Source organism: Tamandua tetradactyla, chromosome 14 (genome assembly GCF_023851605.1).
Source record: "Tamandua tetradactyla isolate mTamTet1 chromosome 14, mTamTet1.pri, whole genome shotgun sequence".
Classification (NCBI taxonomy): Eukaryota; Metazoa; Chordata; class Mammalia; order Pilosa; family Myrmecophagidae; genus Tamandua; species Tamandua tetradactyla.
The window spans coordinates 47,575,320-47,598,760 of record NC_135340.1 but is presented as its reverse complement, the minus strand read 5'-3'; the positions used below and the strand labels follow the sequence as shown (position 1 = coordinate 47,598,760).

Sequence of the window (23,441 nt, the reverse complement as noted above, 5' to 3'; positions counted from 1 at the left end):
CACTGGGTGGAGTCTCCAGGAGGCGGTTTCCACCTGCTGGAGGAGGGGCTGGGGCGGAGCTAAGATGCGGAGGGAGGTGACGCGGGAGCCGCCCGACTCGGGATCGGACTCTGTCGGAGGCCGAGACCATAGCAGGTACCCCAGGCTGCTAGTAGGTGAGTACTGCGCTGATGCCCGCTTGGCCTTTTACCTCCACATCCAAACAATGCTAGTCCTTTTGGGAATCGCGGATGGGGGAAGGCGTTCTGCAGAAATGCTCGAGTTGGAGGCTGGAGTCAGACAAGAGATGGATGGGGGATTAGGAAATCGGCTATAAATAGGGGAAAGGCGCACAGTACCAAATCGAGGAGATTGGGTAGATTATCACATCAGAATGGTGTAGGCGCGAGGTGGAAATGAACAGACTGACTTCCTGCATTCAGAGAGGGCAAGGGAAAGATGGAGATGGGTGGAGAGGCTGATGTCTGTCTCTGGTCTTTTCCACCAGAATTGCAGGTTTTGCTTTTCCAACAAAGAGCTGCTGTCAGCTCTTAGGGGAATAAGGTTTTAGATCTACGGGTAGCTAGATAAAGGTTTCCTTATACAGAAGAAGAAATTGCGGATACAATTTCGGTTTTAAGGAAGAAAATAGACGGTTTTCCTCTTCAACCCCGCCCCCCCCCCCCCCCCGAAGAAGGGGGATCAACGGGAGGGACTGCAGGACCGCTGCCTGAAGCATCCATCCCAAACAAGTTAGGTAGCTGCAGGGAAAAGCTATGCGAACATTTGTTCCCTTGTTCTGCAGACATAGCCACAGAAGCCAAAATTTAGGGCATATTAACTCCATAGACTTGTTTTCTTCTCTCTCACCTGCTCTGCCTTCCCTCTGTCATCACCCTTTTCAAAAAGTCTAACTAACCTCCAGGACTTTAAGGATAAACAGGTCAACCTGAGGCAATATTGCCAACATAATAATATCAACCATAATAGGGAGCTCACTCAGTGCCTGATGTTGCTCAAAGCCCTTATATGTATTTGCACATTTATCTTAACGACAAGTTAGATGCTTTTATCTTTTTTTTTTTTCAGAAGATGATATCGAGGTACTTACCCAAGATCATTCAGCTAGTAGGTGGCAGAGCAAGCACACTTCATCTCCCCTGCCAGATGGCAGGGCACGGCCTTTGCTGTGTGCATTTACACTCCTCTCAGGCTCTTAAACATTTAACAAATGTGTGATAAGTTAAAATGTTCCCTTCTGCCACCCCCTAACCTTTCTGTGCTTCTTTACCATTTGTGTCTTTTAAATGGTAAAGAATGGTTATAAAATTCATTTATATTATTTCCTCCCCTGAGACTGGGAAAACTCAAAATATCACTATCACTCTTCCTTTCTCAAAATTGAAGCAACATGTGATGCTTGCTTTTTTATTAGGAAGAGAGGGAGAGATTGCTATGGCTAGGAATAGAGGTAATGCAGGACTTTTAGGAAGATGCAAGGAAGATAAAAAAGAGAACTGCCATTCAGCTTACCCTTCTCAAGAATGCAGGTATGGAGGGAATTGAATACTTTGGACTGTTTTGTTTTTCTAATACCTTCCCACAGCAGGTGGCCTGCCTAGGGTAGACCTTTAAAATAAAAGCAGACATCTAAGGATTTCTTCCTCGCAGTCCCTTTTGGGGAAGTCCACTGTACTCTGTGCAGTGGTGGCATAATTGCATCATCACAGTTGCCAGTTGTGGCCAGAGGATGTATTTGTTCTTTTTTCTGCAGGTTAAAAATGGCCTCTGGGGTGGTCTCTGCCATGCTTTCTGGCCTAGTGTTCTGGCTGGTGTGTGGGTGGACTTCAACCTCTGCTTACAGCCCTCGGAGCCCTGACCGGGTCTCGGAAACAGACATCCAGAGGCTGCTCCATGGGGTTATGGAGCAGTTGGGCATTGCCAGGCCCCGAGTAGAATATCCAGCTCACCAGGCCATGAATCTTGTGGGCCCACAGAGCATCGAAGGTATTTACCGAGTTCTGTCAGTTTGAAGTTTCCAATATCATTTGAAATGGTTAATACATTATTTTACACTCCTTTTTTTGTGTGTGGCAAAATATACATAAAATCATTTTAAAGTGTATGATTCAGTGACATTAAGTACATTCACAAAGTTGTGTAACTTTCTATTATACTTCAGAACGTTTCATCATCCCAAACAGAAATTCTGTAGCCCTTAAGTAATAACTTTCAATCCCCAGCCCCAGCTAGATACCTAACCATTCTAGTCCTCTAAAATAGTTAATACACACTATATCCTCTTCTCTCTCTGTTTCCCTTTTCCTATTTTTCTATGCAGTGTATATACATACACCCACATGAGAATATAAGTTCTTTGAGGGCAGGGACCTTATTTATCTAATTCACAGTTGTAGCCCAGCACCTAGCACAAAGTCTAGTACATAATTGGTATTCAGTTGATATTTGTTGAGTGAACGATGGAGCAATTAGTACTGTCCCTAAAGAAAGATACAAACCCAGACCGCACTGCCAGCCCATACTTGTAAAAGACCTACAGAATCTGATCTGGTTCTTAGTAATGACCCCAGGTACACTCAAGGGTAGCAAGAAGAGGAGGTACTGACATTAAGTTTTTAAACTATGTCTAATATTTTAAACATATTTAAAAATGTAATAAGTATTAATATGTAAATTAAATAGTTTTATGGTGGCAAGACAATTTTCCTCCCTAATTTTCTACGTTTCTGACAATGTAGTTATAATAGTTTTATTCGAAAGCAGTGTTTTGTTTGTTGTTTAATAATTTATCTATAAAGAGAACCTGAATCTAGCTCTTATAAACCTTATTTCTATGCCTTGCTTTGTATCCTCTCTGATTCAGAATGATCTCCTTCTCCACTGAGGTGAAGCCCTAAAGAAGTAGCACGATTAATATAGGTTCAAACAAGGAAGCATTCATTCCCTTACGGTTCACATGTTCGCCCATGGGGGTGGGTCCTAAGGAAAAATGTGAATTCTCTACCTGAGTTTTCTCGAAACACACACCCAGCTAAATGCCATTCCTGGTATAATTTTGCATAATTTTGCTGGAGTCCCTGATCTCTTAAAATTGTTCCCTGTCCTGGGGCCTTGTGAATGCCATGGGTATTGTTGATATATGTTTCACATTTCTATTTTGTTGCCCAGACTTTTGAGCCACTGAATAAAATTAACTCCGAGGATTGTTGTGTATTCAGGTTGACATTTAATTTCAGAAGTAGATTAAAACAGATGATTTGAATCAGCAAGCATACAAACTTAGCGTAGGGCTTGATCATCGCATCAGGCAGGGCTTGGCTGCAACCCCTTCTGGCAGAGAACCTAATCCTTCCCACCCTCTGCCACCTGTTGGTCCAAGCACACCCATCCGTCTCAGGCCAGCGCCCTTGGTACAGTAAACACCTGCCCTTTTAACACAGTGAGTGCTTGGTTAGTCACCTAGCTGTTGTCATGGAGAAGGCTTTTCGAGTTTCCCTTAATACCTGGAGACATCATCTGTGCTAGAAAAGAAACAGTGACTTACTGGATATCAAAAGCCTATGTTTATTAAGAGATTCATTTGATTCACTGAGTATGGAACTGTTTAGCACCCAGTGTATGCCAGGCATTGGGAGAAAACCAGGGCAGTTCTGCCTTGAAAGATTCGCAGTCTGGGTGGGGTAAACATATAAAAAATTATTACAAGGGATCATGGCAAGTGTTCTGATAGATTACAAACAAACTGCTGTGAAGGAAGCAATGGGTAGGAGTAACTTATTCTGGTTGCAGGGTGGAGAGAGTTGCTGTAAGGAAATGCTGCTTTGAAGAATTTCACCTAGGTTTTGAAGATTGAATAGATATTCATCGGGGACAGCCAAGCGTTCTAAGGAACAGTAAGTGCCAGGCATGGAAGTATGAAAGGACAACGATTAGGACAATTCAGGTTAAAAACTGTTTCTCTTAATATCCTTGGAGTAATGTGAGGTCAGAACAATCATAGGTCTCCTTTGTGTAAGGGACAAACAGTGCCTTGGGTTCTAGTTTTCTACTACTGTGTAACAAATCATCACACACATAGCATTTTTTTTTATTAACAAAAAAAAAGAAATTAACACAACATTTAGAAATCATACCATTCTACATATGCACTCAGTATTTCTTAACATCATCACATACATGCATGATCATCGTTTCTTAGTACATTTGCATCGGTTTAGAGGAACTAGCAACACAACAGAAAAAGATATAAAATGTTAATATAGAGAAAAGAAATAAAAGTAGCAATAATAGTAAAAAAAAAAAAAACCCTATAGCTCAGATGCAGCTTCATTCAGTGTTTTAACATGATTACTTTACAATTAGGTATTATTGTGCTGTCCATTTTTGAGTTTTTGTATCTAGTCCTGTTGCACAGTCTGTATCCCTTCAGCTTCAATTACCCATTATCTTACCCTGTTTCTAACTCCTGCTGGACTCTGTTACCAATGACATATTTCAAGTTTATTCTCGAATGTCCGTTCACATCAGTGGGACCATACAGTATTTGTCCTTTAGTTTTTGGCTAATCTCACTCAGCATAATATTCTCTAGGTCCATCCATGTTATTACATGGTTCATAAGTTTATCTTGTCTTAAAGCTGCATAATATTCCATCGTATGTATATACCACAGTTTGTTTAACCATTCTTCTGTTGATGGAGATTTTGGCTGTTTCCATCTCTTTGCAATTGTAAATAATGCTGCTATAAACATTGGTGTGCAAATGTCCGTTTGTGTCTTTGCCCTTAAGTCCTTTGAGTAGATACCTAGCAATGGTATTGCTAGGTCGTATGGCGATTCTATATTCAGCTTTTTGAGGAACCGCCAAACTGCCTTCCACAGTGGTTGCACCATTTGACATTCCCACCAACAGTGGACAAGTGTGCCTCTTTCTCCACATCCTCTCCAGCACTTGTCATTTTCTGTTTTGTTGATAATGGCCATTCTGGTGGGTGTGAGATGATATCTCATTGTGGTTTTGATTTGCATTTCTCTAATGGCCAGGGACATTGAGCATCTCTTCATGTGCCTCTTGGCCATTCGTATTTCCTCTTCTGGTAGGTGTCTGTTCAAGTCTTTTTCCCATTTTGTAATTGGGTTGGCTGTCTTTTTGTTGTTGAGTTGACATACATAGCATTTTAAAATCATACCCTTTTATTTTCTCACAGTTTTCATGGGTCAGGAGTCCCAGCACAGGTTAGCTGGGTTCTCTGCTCAGGCTGAAATCTCAGCTGGAGCAGGGGAGCGTCTTCGAAGCTCTTTTTCTTGTTGGCTGTCAGCCATGGAAGCTTACTTCTTCAAAGTCAGAGGGAGAATATTCCTTCAGTTTGCTAAGATGGAGCCTCATATAACTATATAATCATGGGAGTGACCATCCTATCATTTTTGAAGTATAACAACGGAGTGAAATCCCTTTATAAACACACACACACACAGACCCCAACCATATTCAAAAGGAAAGGATTATGGATGGTGTACACCCTACCAGGTAGGAATCTCAGGGGTCATCTTAGAATTTTGCCTACTACATCTCGGATGCAAGCTAAAAGAGAGAAAATAGTCTAAGTACACTGGGGAGAAGAATAAGAAGCCTGCAGTTTTCCCTGTTCAGGATCTCAACACTTAGCTTGCTGGGGAGTCTGATCATTAGTCATGTGAGTATAATGTGGTTTCAATTTATTCATTCATTTGTAATGTCTATCTCAGATATTCACCCATGCTAATTCCTAGACATTTATGTAAATAAAGCCCTTCTGATGGATATATGAAATACAGTCCATATTCCTTCCAGTATTTGTTTTAGGACTTTTTTTAATGAAGGTTCAAGTTAGAAAGTTATCTTCTAATTTTTATGGAAAGGAGACACATAGTTTATGTATTCTGGTGTAAACTTTAATACAAATTTAGCCTAGCAGTTATAAACACAGACTTTATTCTCAAAGATGCCAGGATTTGAATGCCAGCTCCATTGTTTATTAGTGGTGTGATCTTGAGGAAATTATTTAACTTCTCTAAGTTTCCATTCACTTTGGAGGTAGGATTTAAATTTATTCACCCACAATTAGGTAATATTCCAGTCTAGAGAAGCAAAAATAAACTTTAAGCATGCATGACTATAGTGAAATCATTTCACTACAGTGAAATCATTTCTAAATGAATCATTGTCATCACCTCAAGTGAGAATTACTGAGGACAGGGCTATTCATTACTGTAATCCCAGATCTAATATGTGGCCCATAGAAGGCAATAATAAATTATCTTTCTAATTTTGTCTGTTCTTATTCAATTAATTGTTTGAGCCATAGATTTTATTAATACCATTGAATATATGTTAGCACTCAAAAATAGGATTATAAACTAGCCTTTTAGTATTTGAAATAGCATCAGTATGAATTGCCATTAGATTACTGAGGTCATAAGTCCCATTAAAAAAGACTTCCCTCCTTTGATCCTATATCACTTTAGTTACTCTACCATTTTTCTGCTCCCCTCCACAGCACCCATTTGACACATGCTGATTGTTCTTTTTCACCTCTCATTCTCTCCAAGTCAATTGTAGTCAACTGTCTCCACCACTCATGCCTCACTTCAACAGGTATTTAGTGAGTACCAGACACTAGTAAAGATACAGAGGAAATAAACATGAACCTCAAAGAGTAGCAAGACAGAGGAATATAATCCTTAAACGAAAAGTAAAACATACAGATCAGGTGGTTATAAATGATATAAATAAAATGAAACAGGAAGAGAGCTGAAAAAACAACTTAAAATACGGGTTGGAGACTCCATACTCGAAATGTGAGAAAAAGCCTGAAAGAGTTGTTAGAATAAGTTGTGTGATATATGGAGGAAGAGCATTCCAGGAAGAGGGAACAGCAAGTGCAAAAACCATAATATGGGAGCTGATTGAGGAATAGCAAGAAGGCTAGTGTGGCTGAAGCCAAAAGACTCAAAAGTAATAGGAGATGAGATTGGGATAACACAAAGAAGGGGAGGTTGGAGGTGAGAGGTTGGGGGTGTGGGGACAGATAATATAGGTCTTATAGACCTGTCAGGTGTTTGGCTTATCCTCTGAGTGATATGTGATGCCGTTAGAGGGTTTTGATAGAAAGATGTGGTTGGTCTACATTTTGAAATGATGTAACTGCTGTGTTGAAAATATCCTGTAGGGCAGGAGAGATGGAATCAGGGAGATTATTAGTTAGGGTACTGTTGTTGCAATCTAAGTGAGAGCTGTACCAGCATGATTGCTATGGAAGTGATGAGCAATAATCAGATTGTGGATATATTTTGAAGTTGGAGCCAACAGGATTTACTGATGGGTTAGACGTAGGGGTTCACAGAAAGAGAGGAGTCAAGGGTAACAACAAGATATTTGGTCTGAGGAACTGGTAGAATGTAATTGCCTTTTCTGGAGCTTAGGGAGATGGCGAAGTAAACAAATATTCAGGGGAAGATGAGAAGTTCAATTCTGCACATTAATTTTGAGATGCCTTTAGATTGTTGTCAAGCCCAACAACCTCCATGCCAAATTCACCTACACCCTCTTCCTTCAACCTCCTCAACTTCTTGGGAGTACCCCACACACTTTACCATCTCTTCTTAAAACTCTTTTCTTTCTTGGTCTTGGTGTCAATATATCAGTATATACCAAGATGGCACACTCTTGCTTTCCTCTTTTCCCCTTTCCCTTTAACTATTTCTTCAAAGTTTTATTTGCAGTCTCTACGTCTCTTCTAATGCAGTTTACACTGATGAGTTCTCCAGGGCCCAGTACTGAATCCTCTTTTCTTATTCTTCTAAATTTTCTACCTTGATGAACATATTCATTCTCTTGATTCCAAATACCATTTCTTTGCTGATGACTCCAATATTTATATTTTCAGGCCAAACTTCTTTCTTGGATAACCATTGGTTGGCATGAATCTCCAAAGAATCATGTCTCAATTCTGATTTCTCCTTCCACCACCTTCCCCCACCTGTTTATATCATTCTTTCTTTTTTGTTTTTTTAACTTCTATTATATAGTATAACATATATATAAAGCAAAGAAATAAAAAAGCAATAATTTTCAAAGCACTCTTCGACTAGTAGTTACAGGACAGAGCCCAGAGTTTGTCATGAGCTACCATATGAGCCTTTCATATTTTTCCTTCTAGCTGCTCCACTGCTCCATAGTATAGGAGGCTAGAGGACTTAAATATTTTTTTATCATCAAAATTGACTTTTTTCCTTCTTTTTTTTGAGAAATAACATATATACAAAAAAGCTATAAATTTCAAAGCACAGCACCACAGTTAGTTGTAGAACATATTTCAGAGTTTGACATGGGTTACAATTTCACAATTTTAGGTTTTTACTTCTAGCTGCTCTAAGATACTGGAGACTAAAAGAGATCTCAACTTAATGTTTCAGCATTCATATTCATTTGTTAAATCCTATCTTCCTAACTCCACCATCATCTTTGATCTTTCCATCCCTCTCTTTAGGGGTGTTTGGGCTATGGTAATTCTAAATTTTTCATATCAGAAGGGTCTGTCACTAATATGTGGTAGGGAGATGGAACTGTCTGATGTTCTGGTATTCTAGTTTGCTGGCTGCTGGAATGAAATATACCAGAAACAGAACAGCTTTTAAAGAGGGGAATTTAATAAGTTGCTAGTTTACAGTTCTAAGGCTGAGAAAATGTCCCAATTAGAGCAAGTCTATAGAAATGTCCAATCTAAGTCTTCCAGGGAAAGATACTTTGGTTCAAGAAGGCCAATGAAGTTCAGGGTTTCTCTCTCAAGTGGAAGGGCACATGGCGAGCACAGTCAGAGTTTCTCTCTCATCTGGAAAGGCACATGGTGAACACGGCATCATCTGCTAGCTTCTTCTCCTGGCTTCCTGTTTCATGAATCTCCCGAGGCAACATTTTCTTTATTTATTTCCGAAGGTTGCTGGCTGGTGGGCTCTCTGCTTCTTGTGGCTATGTCGTTCTGCTCTCTAAGAATCTCTCTCATTCTCCAAAATGTTTCCTCTTTTATAGAACTCCAGAAACTAATCAAGACCCACCCAAATGGATGGAGACACGCCTCCAGCTAATCCAGTTTAACAACCACTCTTGATTAAATCATACCTCCAGGGAGATGATCTAATTACAGTTTCGAACATACAGTGCTGAATAGGGATTAGAAGAAAAGGCTGCCTTTACAGAATGGGATTGGGATTAAAACATGGCTTTTCTAGGGTACATACATCCTTTCAAACCCGCACACCTGGAGAGGTTGGGCTAGGTTTCAGGACTTATCTGGACTAGGGACCCATCTGGAGGTTGTAGGTTTCTGGAAAGTTACTCTAGTGCATGGAACCCTTGTGGAATCTTATATATTGTCCTAGGTGTTCTTTGGGATTGGCTGGAATGGTCCTGATTGGGGGTTGGCAGGTTCTGATAGGTAGCAAGATCTAACTGAAGCTTGTATAAGAGCACCTCCAGAATAGTCTCTATATCATTCTTTTTGCCCCAATGATTAATACCATCACTTGGCCATATATGCAAGCCCAAAACCTAGGAGTTATCCTTGATTTTAGTCATCACATGTCATACACAAATTATAAGCAGTTTATTTTATTTCCAGTCCCATAGTGTATCTGTAATTTTCCTGTCTTCTCTAGCTCTGCTCCAAACACCTTAGTCCAAGATAACCATTGTGTCTGGTGTGGCTTTCTGAAATTTCCATTTATTTGGTCTTCCTTTTTCTACTCTTGGTCCTTTCCAGATTGTTCTCCAGAGGAAAGCCAGAGTTAAACTTGTAAAAATAATAGTTTTAAATCAGATCATGTCACTCCTTCCCTGCTCCCCACTTAAAATCCAATCAGTGGCTGTCCACTGCACCTTGGATAAAAATAACACTTCTTGTCATGACCTTCAAGGATCCACATGAGCTGGTGTTGCGTTTCCTGTTGTGCTTCCCCTCTCTCACTTTGCTCCAGTCACCCTGGCCTCCCTTTGGTTCCTCGGTCATGCCAGTGTCTTCCCACCTCAAGGCTTTCACAGATTGTTCCTTCCACTCTTTGCCTACCTATATCCTTCTAATATTTAGGTTTCCATTTCAAAGCCACCTGCTTAGAGAAGCTTGCCCTGACTGCTCTGAGTAGTCCCCATTCTCTGTCACCATGGTTCCCCACCCTAATTACTGTACTTAAAATTTTTTTATTGTCGTAATATATACATACATAACATAACTTTTCCATTTTAACATTTTTAAGTATGCAATTCAGTGGATTAATTATCTTTACAATGTTGTGCTACCATCACTACTATCCATCATTACCAAAACATTTTTATCACCCCAAACAGAAACTCTGTACCCATTAAACAATAACTCCTCATTCCTCCCTTCACCCCTCTCCAGCTCCTGATAACCTCTATCACCTTTCTGTCTCTATGGATTTGCTTATTCTAGATATTTCATCTAAGTGGAATCATATGGTATTTGTCCTTTCATATCTGGCTTATTTCACTTAGCATAATATTTTCAAGGTCCACCCATATGGTTGTGTAAATGAGAACGTCACTCCTTTTTCCGGCTGAATAATATTCCATGGATATACTGTTTTTGTTTTTATCTGTTCATCTTGTGGTGGATACTTGGGTGGTGTTCTAGTTTCCAAGCTGCCAGAATGTGATATACCAGGAATAGAATGGCTTTTTAAAAAGGGGAATTTAATAAGTTGCAAGTTTACAGTTTTAAGGTGTGAAAATGTCCAAATTAAAACAAGGCTAGTAGAAGTGTCCAATCTGAGGTATCCAAGGAAAGATACCTTGGTTCAAGAAGGCCAATGACTTTCAGAGTTTCTCTCTCAACTGGAAGGGCACATGGTGAACATGGCGACATCTGCTAGCTTTCACTCCAGGCTTCTTGTTTCATGAAGCTCCTCCAGGGGCATTTTCCTTCTTCATCTCCAAAGGTCTCTGGCTGTGTGGGCTCTCTTGTGGTCGTGGTTCTGGAACTTTCTCCAAAATGTTTCCTCTTTTAAAGGATTCCAGTAAACTAATCAAGACCCTTCTGGAATGGGTGGAGTCACATCTCTCTCTAATCAAAGGTTAATGCCCACAATTGGGCATGCGATGTCTCCACAGAAATAATCTAATCAAGGTTCCAACTTATAGTGTTGAGTAGGGATTAAAGGAAATGTCTGCCTTCACAAGATGGATCAGGATTAAAACATGGCTTTTCTAGGGTACATAATCCTTTCAAATTGACACAGGTAGTTTCTACCTTTTGGCTGTTATGAATAATGCTATTATGAACATTGGTATAGGAGTATCTGTTTGACCTCCTGCTTTCAGTTCTTTAGGGTATATTCCTAAGAATGGCATTATTTTAATTCTATGTATAGTTCTTTGAAGAACCATTGCCTGTACCATTTTATATTCCCACCAGCAGGGAACAAGAGTTCCAATTTCTGCACATCCTTATCAACACATTTTTTACTGCTTTTTAGTAATAGCCATCCTAGTATATGTGAAGTGGTATCCCATTGTGGTTTTAATTTTCATTTCTCTAATGGCTAATAATGTTGAATATCTTTTGTGTATCATCTTTGGAGGAATGTCTATTTAAGCCCATGGCCCATTTTATTTTATTTAAAATTTTTTTTTTTTTTACATGAGCAGGCACCAGGAATCGAACCCAGGTCCTCTGACATGGCAGGCAAGCATTCTTGCCTGCTGAGCCATTGTGGCCCTCCCTTAAATATTTTTATTGACATATTTTCACACACATACAGTCTATACATGGTATATAATCAGTGGCTTGCAGTTTCATCACCTAGCTCTGTATTCATCACCATGATCATTTTTTGGAACATTTGCATTACTCTAGAAAAAGAAATAAAAAGTAAAAAGAAAAAGCTCATATGTCCCATACCCCTCACCCTTCCCTCTCATTGACTGCTAGTATTTCTATCTACCCAATCTATTTTACCCTTTATTCCCTATTGTTTATTTATTTTTATCAATTTTTTTTTACTCATCTGTCCATACCCTGGATAAAAGGAGCATCAGACACGATGTCTTCACAATCATGCAGTCACACTGTAAAACTTATATCTTCATACAGTCATCTTCAAAAATCAAAGCTACTGGAACACAGCTCAATAGTTTCAGGTACTTCCCTCCAACCTCTCCAATATACCATAAACTGAAAAGGGATATCTATATAATGCATAAGAAAAACCTCCAAAATAACCTCTCGACTCTGTTTGAAATTTCTCAGGCACTGAAACTTTATTAAATTGTCTCATTTCTCTCTTCTTTCTTTTGGTCAAGAAGGCTTTCTCAATCCCATTATGCCATGCCCATTTTTAAAATGGGTTTGACTTTTGTTGTTGACCTAAAGGAACTCTTTATATATTCTTGATATTAAACTTTTTTCAAACAAATGATTTCCAAATAATTTCTCCTATACTGTAGGTTGTCTTTTCACTTTGTCAATAATGTTCTTTAAGGCACAAATCAACATCCTTTTATTTTTTAAAAAAAACTCCATAACATTTGTTGTAATTTATAATTAATGTTTGTTTACTTGTTTATTATCTATCTCCCTCACTGGAGTATAAGTTCTATGAGGGTGTGTCTGTTTTATTCACTGCTTTATACCCAGACATGTAGTAGTAAAAAATAAATGTATTGCAGCAATAGTATGTAAATTAATACTGTCTGCTATCTGGATCTATTGAGACTCTTTCATTTCAATTCAAGGAAAATTTTCCATTTTTATTCTGTTTTTAAAACGCCACCTAGAATTTCTTACCATGAGCTCAGTGAGATGTACTCAGCAAAACTGTCTGTTTACTAGACTGATTTATAACTGTGGTTATCATGGTACAAGATTTGTGCCTTTTGTACAGCTGCCTACCTAGAAACAGGAAAGACTTTTGCAGTTCTGGACCTAAACCAGCAGGGGGCCAAATAGGATAGAGATTTTTGTTACTGGCAGCTTTTTCAGTGTTAGTAGATTTAAGTGGTCACTGGGAAGGAAGCATTTGTCAAAAATATCAGAGGATTGTGTATTATTTTTTACTTCTCTCTGGGAACCTTAAATGCAGCTTGGTAAGGAGCAGCTTTCGATTGTATACATTCTTAGCCCAAAGCAAAACAAAAACACAAAGGAAAGACAATTAAATAGAGAACTAATTGGTGTTATGTAGAAAAAAGAGCATGTGTTTTAGTGGCAAGGGAAACTAGGGTTGAGACTTGCTAGCTTGACTCATTTCCTAACCATGTGTGATTTTGGAAACTTTTGTTGAGCTTTAGTTTTCTCATGTGTCATATGGGGGTATGCAATAAGTGGATGCTGTTACTACTGAATTTCAGGCCTGCCTCCTATCAATGTGTTGATTTTTGATAGCATGCTTTAAATTTTTAACGATTTCCCCTGATTACCTATTCAATTAGCAATTAAGTTCATGTTTTCTATTCAGCAGTGCCAGTCTTCTCCCAAACCTAAGGTTGCACCAAAAATTGCTCCTTGGTCCCTATAACGTTGCTAAATGGCTACTGCTGTTACATTAACCCAGAAACAAGTAAAGCTACTAGCTGTCCAAGGAACTAACTCAGAGAGCCATTTGCTGTAGGATAGAGGCTCTTGGGAGCCAGATATTGGTTTTGGATGAGTCCACCTGGAAAAATGTTTGCACTTCAGTTTTCAGAATGTTAACATCCTCAGTGCCAGCCCACACTTCTAGGCCACAGATATCTTGCACAATAGTAACCATTGAGATAGAAAGTCATTAAATATTAGTGTTTGATAGTTTTGAATAATTTTAAATCTATATTGCCAAACATAAAAATACCAGAATTTTTTTTATAGCACTGACTTTTGGATTCCAAATTTTTCTTTTCAAAATAAAGAGAAGGAAGATCATTTTCTTAATCCATATCAAGTGGAGAGAGTCCTTTGTAAGATAAAGCCTGTTTGAAGAGGTGGGTACTAAGAAGCCTCTACTAGCCAACCTTTGATCTAAATAAAGGAGCTGCAGCCCCATTTCACCATAGAGTAGCAACAGCTGCATCCCATTTGAAGGTTGGCGGCAAGGCAGAAATGAATGCTGAAATACCTGAGCGTTGCTTAGTTAGGCTAGCTTCTCTCTGCAGTTGGAGGAGAGTAGAGCTGACTCTTGACCCTTGTATCTTATCTAAACCCTATTTCTAGGTTATCCCCATCCTGGGGAAGCAATTGGAGTTGTGGGTTTGAGGGCTGCCTTTGCATGGACAAGAGACCTTCAATTTGGCTCATGACCTTTGGGATCATCTTGAGTCTACCCTGAACTCAAATTCTTTAAAAAAAATATCCCTGGGTAACTATTTCTAGTTTTCTGTTTTGGGAGATTGCATAGATAATAAGAAGTTCAAAAGGAATAGCGGGGTGTTTTTTCTCTTCTTGGGGGGGGGCTAAGGAGGATGAATATGATGGCATTATTATGTAGTATTAAGATGCCCTGGGACATCCAGGTGCAGGTGTCAGGGAAGCGCTTAGATATATGTACCACAGGAGAAATGTCTGGGTGAAGAAAGAGATTTCAGTCATCCCCATGTTAATGGTGGCTGGAACTCTAGGAATGGATGAAGTTACCCTGGGCAAGTATTAAGAAAGAAGAAAACACAAAGACAAACTCCCAGAGGACTCAACATATGACGGCCAACTAAAAGAAGAAGAATCTCCAAAGGAAACTGAGAAAGACTGGCTGGGAAGAAGGAGAACCAGAAAAGGAAATGTAAGGGAGACAAGGAAATAATTTCAAGAAGGAACAGTGGTCACCACTGTCAAAATCAGGAAGGAGGTTATGTGAAATAATGATTGGGTATAAGGTGTTCATTGAGTATTCATTAACGACACAGAAGTTACTGGGATCTTCGGTCAGAACTAGTTCTGTGGAGTAGGAGGTGCAGAAACCATACTAAGGGGGCTGAGGTGTTAATGGGAAACAAGGAAGAAGATACAATTAAAAAATCTGTTCCCCAAATGTTAGGTAAGGGGAAGATGAGTGAGTAATAGTTGTGGCAGGATGGAGGATGAGTGATGTAGAGCTCAGTAAAGTTTTTGTTTAGATTATAGTTTGAGGATGGGAGAGATTTTTTTTTTATGAACAGCATACAGACATTCTTGACATGGTTACAATCAGTGGCTCACAATATCGTCACAAAGTTGTGTGTTCATCACCATGATCATTTTTGGAACATTTGCATCTCTCAGCAAAAGAAAGAAAAAGGAAAACACTCATACATGCCATACCCCTCCCTCTCATTAACCAGTAATATTTCAATCTACTCTGTTTGTTTTAACCTTTGTTCCCCCTATTATTTGTTTATTTCTTCCATATTTTTTACCCATCTGTCCATAAATAAATAAAAGGGTCATCAGACACAAGGTTTTCACAATCACACAGTCACACTGCGAAAGCTAGATCATTATACAATCATTCAAGAAACATGGCTACTGAAACATAGCTCTACAGTTTCAGGTAGTTCCCTCGTGCCTCTCTAATACACCATAAACTAAAAAGGGGTTATCTATTTAATGCATAAGAATAACCTCCAGGATAACCTCTCAACTCTGAAATTTCTCAGCCACTGACATTTAATTTTGTCTCATTTTTCTCTTCCCCCTTTTGGTCAAGAAGGTTTTCTCAATCCCTTGATGCTGAGTCCCAGCTCATTCTAGGATTTCTGTTCCACATTGCCAGGGAGGTTTACATCCCTGGAAGTCATGTCCCACATAGAGTGGGGAGGCCAGTGAGCTCGCTTGCTCTGTCAGCTGAGAGATAGGCAGGCCACATCTGAGCAACAAAAGAGGTTCTCTGGGGGTGATTCTTAGGCCTAATTTTAAGTAGATTTAGCTAGCTTATCCTTTGGTGGGATAAGTTTCATACAGGTAAACTCCAAGCTTGAGGGCTTGGCCTATTGATTTGGTTGTCCCCACTTCTTGCGAGAATGTCAGGAATTCTCCAAATAGGGAAGTTAATTTTTCCCCCTTTCTCCCCATTCCCCCAAGGGGACCCTGCAAATACCTCTTTATTGACTGTTCAAATCACTCTGGGATTTTTGGGGGCATCACACTAACCTGTACCAACCAACAAAAACCTATTCAAGATTCTATGTACTTATGGTGTTCAATTAAACTGTCCATACAAGTTAAATTAGGAAATGCACTAGTCGAAATATAATTTTTGCACCAAATAAACATTTCTTGCTTTAGACTCACACAGAAGTTGAAGTTTTAAAATATGAGTGACCATCTATTTTCAGCACCCTGCAATATTGACATTCCTTTGTTCTTCCTTAGGTAAAAATCTTTTTAATTTGTACATTTAGTCAATATGATTTTACACTATAGGCATTTCTAGATGATAGATGGGAGAGATTTTAACTTCTTTAAATGCTAATAGGCAAGAACCAGTGGAGAAGAAGAGTTGAAGATGTGGGATGAAGAGAAGGAAACTAAGTGATAAAAGTTCCTGTGGAGGTGGGAGGGGATGAGAACTACAGCATAGATGGTTCCTCCATTGGAAAAAAAAAAAAGGAAGAGTCAGGATGCAGAGAGGTGTGGAGGGTTTTGGCCTCAGGTATTTTCAGACACTATGTACTACTCCAAGCCACCTTCTTAGAATTAATTTAAAAATAAGAATGCAAGCAAGAAATGTAGTTAGTTTCCTGTTCTAGTTTGCTAGCTGCCGGAATGCAACACACCAGAGATGGATTGGCTTTTAATAAAAGGGGATTTATTTCTTTAGTTCTTCAGAGGAAAGGCAGCTAACTTTCAACTGAGATTCTTTCTTACGTGGGAAGGCACAGGGTGATCTCTGTTGGCCTTCTTTCCAGGCCTCTGGGTTCCAATAGCTTTCCCCTGTGTGATTTCTTTCTGCATCTCCAAAGACACTGGGCTGAGCTGTGAGTGCTGAGATGAGGTATGCTGAGCTGCTTGGGTTGTGCTACATTGAGCCCTCTCATTTAAGCACCAGCCAATTAAATCAAACATCATTCATTACAGCAGACACACCTCCTAACCAACTGCAAATATAATCAGCAACAGATGAGGTTCACGTACCATTGGCTCATGTCCACAGCAACAGAACTAGGTGCCTTCACCTGGCCAAGTTGACACCTGAACCTAACTGCCACATTTCCCAAATCTCTATCCTTAGCCAATTTGTACATCTCATATACATCTTATATATATTTTATACATCTCACCAATATGCTTCTTGATATTTTAAAATTCCAGACAAGGCTGGTTTTAATTTTGCCCCTGTTTTTTAAGGCAAATGACCTTAATCCACATAAAGATACTATTGTGCACTTGATACTTCTGTGTTGATCATGGGCCCCAAAATATCTTCACGCCCAGGGTCATGCTTGCTCTTCACAATCACCATCTTGAGAAAGGCAAGGAGGGCAAGCATTTCTAGCCACATTTTATAGCGTGGAATGAGAAGCTCAGAGAAGTGACCTATCTAAGGCTACAACGTGTCTTTTAAGATTTGAAGCCTGTTTTCATTTCCTAGATTACTGAAAGCAATTTCCGTGAAATAGGTTGGATTAACAATGGGAATTTACAGTTCTGAGGCTGTGAAAAAGTCCAGACCAAGAAATGATCAAGATGATACTTCCTTCCTGAAGACTGGCTGCAGGCAATCCTGGGCTTCTCTGTCACATGGCCAGGCACATGGCGACACCTGCTGGTCTCTCCCATCTCTTCTGGGTTTCGTTGCTTTTGTGGCATATTTCTTCTCTCCCTCTGTATTCATCCCATTTATAAAGGACTACAGTAAGAAGGTTAAGACCCATCCTGAATGAGTGGGTCACATCTTACCTGAAGTAGCCTCATCAAAAGATCCTACTTATAATGGGTTCACACCCACAGGAGTGGATTAACTTTAAGAACAAACTTTTCTGGGGTACATACAGTTTCAAACCACTACAGAGCCCAATCTAGACCCTTTGGTTCTCTTCTTTTATTCCATCCAGCGCATCATACTGCTTCTCTGCTAGTTGATTACAGGTATAGATGTAGACAGAGTTGATTTTAGAACAAATTACAAAGTAGGTTTGTCTTTAAGGATGATCCTTGCTCCTGGGCTGACTATTGATGCTTCTTTGAGTTTGCTGTGTTTGGAATCTATGTGAATCAGAATTAATGATGAGGAATTGCTGTCTTCCTCACTAGACCATAAGATCTGTGAGAGCAAATATCATGTCTGCCTTGCCTTTTGTATCCACAGTGCCTAGACAGGGCCAGGCAAATAATATACTTGCTAAATATTTGTTGAAATAACCTCTCCATATTTGCTGCCTTATAACATTAACCTCTCAGAAGCCCTCAAATGAGACTGGTCATACCGAGCCAAATCATCCAACTCTTACAACCTGTGAGTATATTTGAGTCATGCTAACGGTAATAACCCCAAATTTATTTTTTTGCTCACACCTGCTCAGTTAGAACCTGAGCTCCCTACAATATGCCCTAAAGATTTCTGGAGGTTTCAGAGTACACTGTGTGTGATCCTGTGTGTACTACATGGTCAGCTACCATAGCGGCAATTACCCATTTTCCTTCCCTTGTCCCCTTCAGATGGGCATGACTGTGTCTTCCATCTACTACTGTCTCCTCCAGCCACTGAGCTATTGCACCTTCAGGGGCGTTTTCTATAGTAAGTAGTGGGTGGGAAGGGCAGAGAGTGATCCCCTCAATGTACCTTGTGCACCTATAATCTTAGAGAATTTTTAGGAAGACAGAGCTTTCCATTTTTTCTCATTGCCCCCATCGCCCCCCACCCCTGCCTATCCCCCATACTTTCCAGGATTAATATGAGAGTCGAGCAAGGAGACAGATCTGAGCATTGAGTGCCATGAGGGTTAAAAATCCCTCCCTCCTTGTTGACCAATAAGGCACTATTTACCCTTGGCTCAAGGTCAGAAAGCCTGACTCCTTTTTCCTTTGGAGTGAGCTTTTCCCAGGAGGTTTCTCAGTTACTCATACAAACAGGCTTCTGGCAGGTGTCCTCCCAAACATGCCAGTCCTGTGCGAAGCCCAGAGTAGGTATACTGGGATCCCTGTTTCACATCACCTGAGACATGCCAGCTGGAAGCAAGGGGAGGCGACAAGAAGCATGCTAAGTCACTAAGGAAGCCATGGTGAGCAATTTTCCACAGATCATCGACAAAGTGGATCATGCGCATGTAGGAAATAGAACAATGGTAACTAAATTTTAGATAATATTTTCCTGTTTGCAAAAAAACTCTCCTGTATGCCATCTCATTTGATATAAACATTATAAAAGTTAAAAAGGTTTAAAGTTGCCCTTAGTCGCCTAGCTTGAGCTTTGAGTTAGTTGGCAAGCCAGCTGTGTTAGGCTTGACTGTAATCTCTCTAACCAGCTGCCAGCTGTCTTCTCTCCTCATAGAATTGTATAATCCTGTGATAGTTAGCTGAGAAACTGTAATGGTGCTGGAAGTCATGGTAAACCACATGCAGATTTGGGTGGATGGTGTTTCAGGGACATACAGCTTCAGGAAGCAAATTTTCTGACAAACTGCCCTCTTGGAACAAATTGGTGCAAATACCTTGGATTACATTTCATAAAGAAAGCTATTGAAGCAAGCTGGAAGGGTTTAGCAGACCACAAGCTTGGCACCACAATTGAAACTGAACATATGCTTTTGACCATGGTGTGCCATGTGATTTCAGTAGGGGCGAGGGAGTGTGCGTGGCCGGGGATGGGGTGGGTGCGGTCACTGTGTCAGGTAGCTGGAAGATCACTGAGGCAGGAAGCCTGAGGATTCTAGGCTTGCCTCAGACCTACTACACTCTGTGGGGTTCAGTTTATCAATCTAAACATGGGCATAAGTTGCCCATATCTCACAGGGTTGATATGACAAATCAAATTAAATATGATATATGTGTTTGGAAAATATAAAATGCTATGCAGATACAAAGCATCATTCTCATAGCCATTGCTTCTTTTATCCTACCACATATATTTCCAGAGATAGAAGATGGTCTGTCTTTCCAGCCTATATCCCCTGTATGATATTCTTCTCCTAAGCTTGACTGGAAAAAACTGCCCCCTAATAGTTACATGTTAAACCTTAGAGGAATCATTTTCCTATCTGATCTGATTAAGTGCCCAGCTTCCTATCAACGTTGACCTTAGGACTTAGGAACTTCTAACTAGAGTGAGGATGGATGCTTTCTGAAAACTCTGATAAATGGCACCTTTTCCATACTCAACCTTGCTCTTTCCGTATCTTCTTGTATAAATATTGTTCTCTGTCACGAAATAGGTTGTAGAAGCATTTTTAAAGTCAAGAAGTCTATTTAGTCAGCTGCCAAGTCAAGAGTGAAGCATGCTCATGTGGACATCTTTGTCCTTACCGGTAAAAAGGCTGCCCCAGCTATGGAGATATTCTCTATGGCAATGGCAGTGGTTGTCATGATGTTGGGGTAAAGGGCATGGTAGGTATTTATCTTGGCCTTGGTCACATACATGCACAGACAGGAATCAGCACCATTGAGATCTCAGAGGATGGAAATAAGTATGTCTTCAGTCACTCAGCATTTATGGAGCTCAGAGAGATAATAAAGCAAATACTGAATAATCAGTAAATTAGATCTTTCCATAGTAGCTCCACCTTTCCAAGTGGCGTTAACTTGGAGGATCAGACACTGGCTTCTCACAGCACCAAGTCAGTAGCATACTCCATGCCCGGTAGGTGGTGGTTCAGCACATGGAGGGAACGCGACCACTGGCCTGTGGACTGTCTTACCAACACAGTGACACTCAGGACCTGAAGTGATCATGGTGATGGGCCCTCTAGGAGGGATCCATGGTGAGCTTGTGGCAGAGCTGGTCATTTTCCCCAGTAGCCTGTTAGTTTTCCTTTGATGTGACAGAGATTGCGGTGGAGGGGAAAGCCAGTCCAGGCAACTGCCCTGCCCTGCAGACGCCGGGGGACCTTGTGATGCCGTCTTTCTGGTACGAAGCTCAGCAGGCCCGTGTCAGTAAGCTCTGTGGTTTAGAACCAGATCTGAGTGACTAACGTTTCCTCCAAGCAGCAGGAATGAATGGGTCTGCTGGGAAGAATTCCTTTGCTGCAAAGTACTAAAGACGCCTGTCTCCTGAATTGAACTAGTGAGTTTCTTCTTTCTCTTGCTTTCTTTCCTATCTTTTTAAAAATCCTTCAGCAGATGATGGGAGGGACCATTTGCTGAGTTTTTCCAGACTCTGTGAATAGTCTTTGTCACTGAAGTGTGCAAAAACATGGCAACGATGCAGGTGCTGTTGTCTGAAAATGTTCTCGAGGGGATGAGGAAAAAGAGCACTTATCCTGACAATAAATGATGCATTATCCTAATATTGAAAGTTTGTGCACGCGCGCGCGTGTGTGTGTTTGCATTTGTCGTCAGTATAGAAAATTTTGGCTGTTGACTCTCATTGAACTAGTTCTGTATACAGCACACTGAGGGCCGGTAAGGCCTCTGGGTTTTTTTTTTTTTTACAGGCAGAATTTTGGTGCCTGGGGGTCTGGACTAGATAATCAGTAAACTGGCTCTTTCCCCGAACAGCTCCACCTTTCCAAGTGATCGTTAACTTGGAGGTTGAGACGCTGACTTCTCACAGCACCAAATCTGGCAAGACGTGCTGTGCTGTGCGATGCTGTGTCTGCAGGCAGGGAGCGTCAGCCTGCTCCCAGCTCCCCAGAACAACAGCTAGGATGAGATTAAGTTATCAGTATCTGCGCAGCTCCCCTCACCCACACCCCACCCGCGTCCCAGGCCCCCTGACCTTGCTTCAGAGCCCTTGCTCCAGGGCAAACCAGTTCATCTCCCTCATCCTCGGTTACCACTGAGGATGGTGTCTTAACGACCTGTCAGCCTCTTTCCAATCTAGACAAAGAGGCTGAGAGACAATTGGCAAAATGTCCCATGGCTTTATAAGGTAGTATCAGCACTGTTTTAAGGTAGAAACAGTAGAAATTAGAGTATCTTGGGTTTAGAGCTCTACTGTCTCTGAACCATTTTTATTATCTATGAGCAGATTCACTGAAAGGGAGGAGTGTAAGTAACCCAAATGGGGGGCTGAGCCCCACATTGTTCACATGTAAATGAGCCCAGGACACCTGGGCTCAGGTCGTGCTGTGCCCTGCACGCTCCTGGGCTCTCTCCAGGTTCGTCTGACTGTAGGGCAGACTCAACTGGGCGGTGTGGGGCAGGAGTGAACCCCAGACCCACATTCATATTCATTCCAGTACTTAGAACATCTGCCTCCAACAGTTCATTGGTAACTGATATTGTAGAACCAAGGTTACATTTTTGCATCCTCAGAACCAGATATTAGAGCTTTCCAGTCTGGGGAGAGCCCCTCAAAGCTTACTATCTCTAAAATTATGTCCAAACTCAGAACTGAGATGCAAGTAAAAGCCTGGAAAGCACTATTTTTGTAATATCTAAAAAAGGGAACACAAAACTGAATAATAGTTTCTTTAATTGTGACTATAGGGGAAGAGGACTAGATTTATTTTGCATCTGCCGTGTGCCATGTACTTTATATATTGTTATTTTCTCTTCAGAAATCCTATACAGATGATTTCCTTTTACAAGGTAAAGTTGAGATTTAGAGCAGTGAACAACTTGACGAAGATGAAAGAGGTAAGGGATCTGGGTTCAAATCCCAGTGTGTTTGACTCTAGAGCAGGGTTTTCCAGGTTTTCTGCCGTATTGACATTTTGAGTCAGGTAATTCTCGATTGTCAGGGCTGCACTGCATTGTAGGATGCAGCAGCATTCCTGGCCTCTATCCACCACATACCTGCAAAATTTCTAAGTTTTGACAACCCATAATTTCTCCAGATATTGTCAGATATCCCCTGCTGGGTCAAAATTGTCCCCTGTTAAACACTGCTCTAAAGGTTTTATTTTTCTTTCCCGCCATTGCACTTTCAGAAGGAAATTTGGGGGTATTTTTAAAGACTCTAGTTATAGGTGGTATAGATTATTTATTTGTAGATATTTTCGCTGTATAAAAGTAATAAAGGCCATCATGGATAATTTGGAAAATAAATAAAATACATTGCTCATATATCTTATCAACCTAGAGATACCCACTTTCAACATTTGGATGTGTTGCCTTCCAGTTTTTTTTCTATGCGTATATATGTGATTAGTTACATCTTTGATATCATACTGTAAATATTTTTATCTGGCTTTTATACTTAATATATCCAGAGATTTTTCCTTGTATTGTCAAAAATCAGTGCAATCATCATTTTTAGGAACTGTATTCTGTTCTATTGTGTCCGTACCAGTTTTTAAGCATCCTCCAATTTAACCCCATGATAAATATTGCTTCAGTGAAGATATT

The 23,441-nt window shown here is 40.4% G+C and overlaps 1 protein-coding gene across 2 annotated transcripts in view; it reads left to right on the top strand.

Moving 5' to 3' along the window:
- The first annotated feature begins 52 nt into the window (after positions 1-52).
- SCG5 (secretogranin V) overlaps positions 53-23,441 on the top strand; it is a 69,482-nt gene continuing 46,093 nt past the window's right edge. For both annotated transcript variants that reach the window (XM_077127384.1, XM_077127383.1), the window contains exons 1-2: positions 53-155; positions 1,754-1,986. In XM_077127384.1, the coding sequence (XP_076983499.1) occupies positions 1,761-1,986 (226 nt within the window). In that variant the 5' untranslated portion in view covers positions 53-155; positions 1,754-1,760. The remainder of the gene's footprint in view (positions 156-1,753; positions 1,987-23,441) is intronic.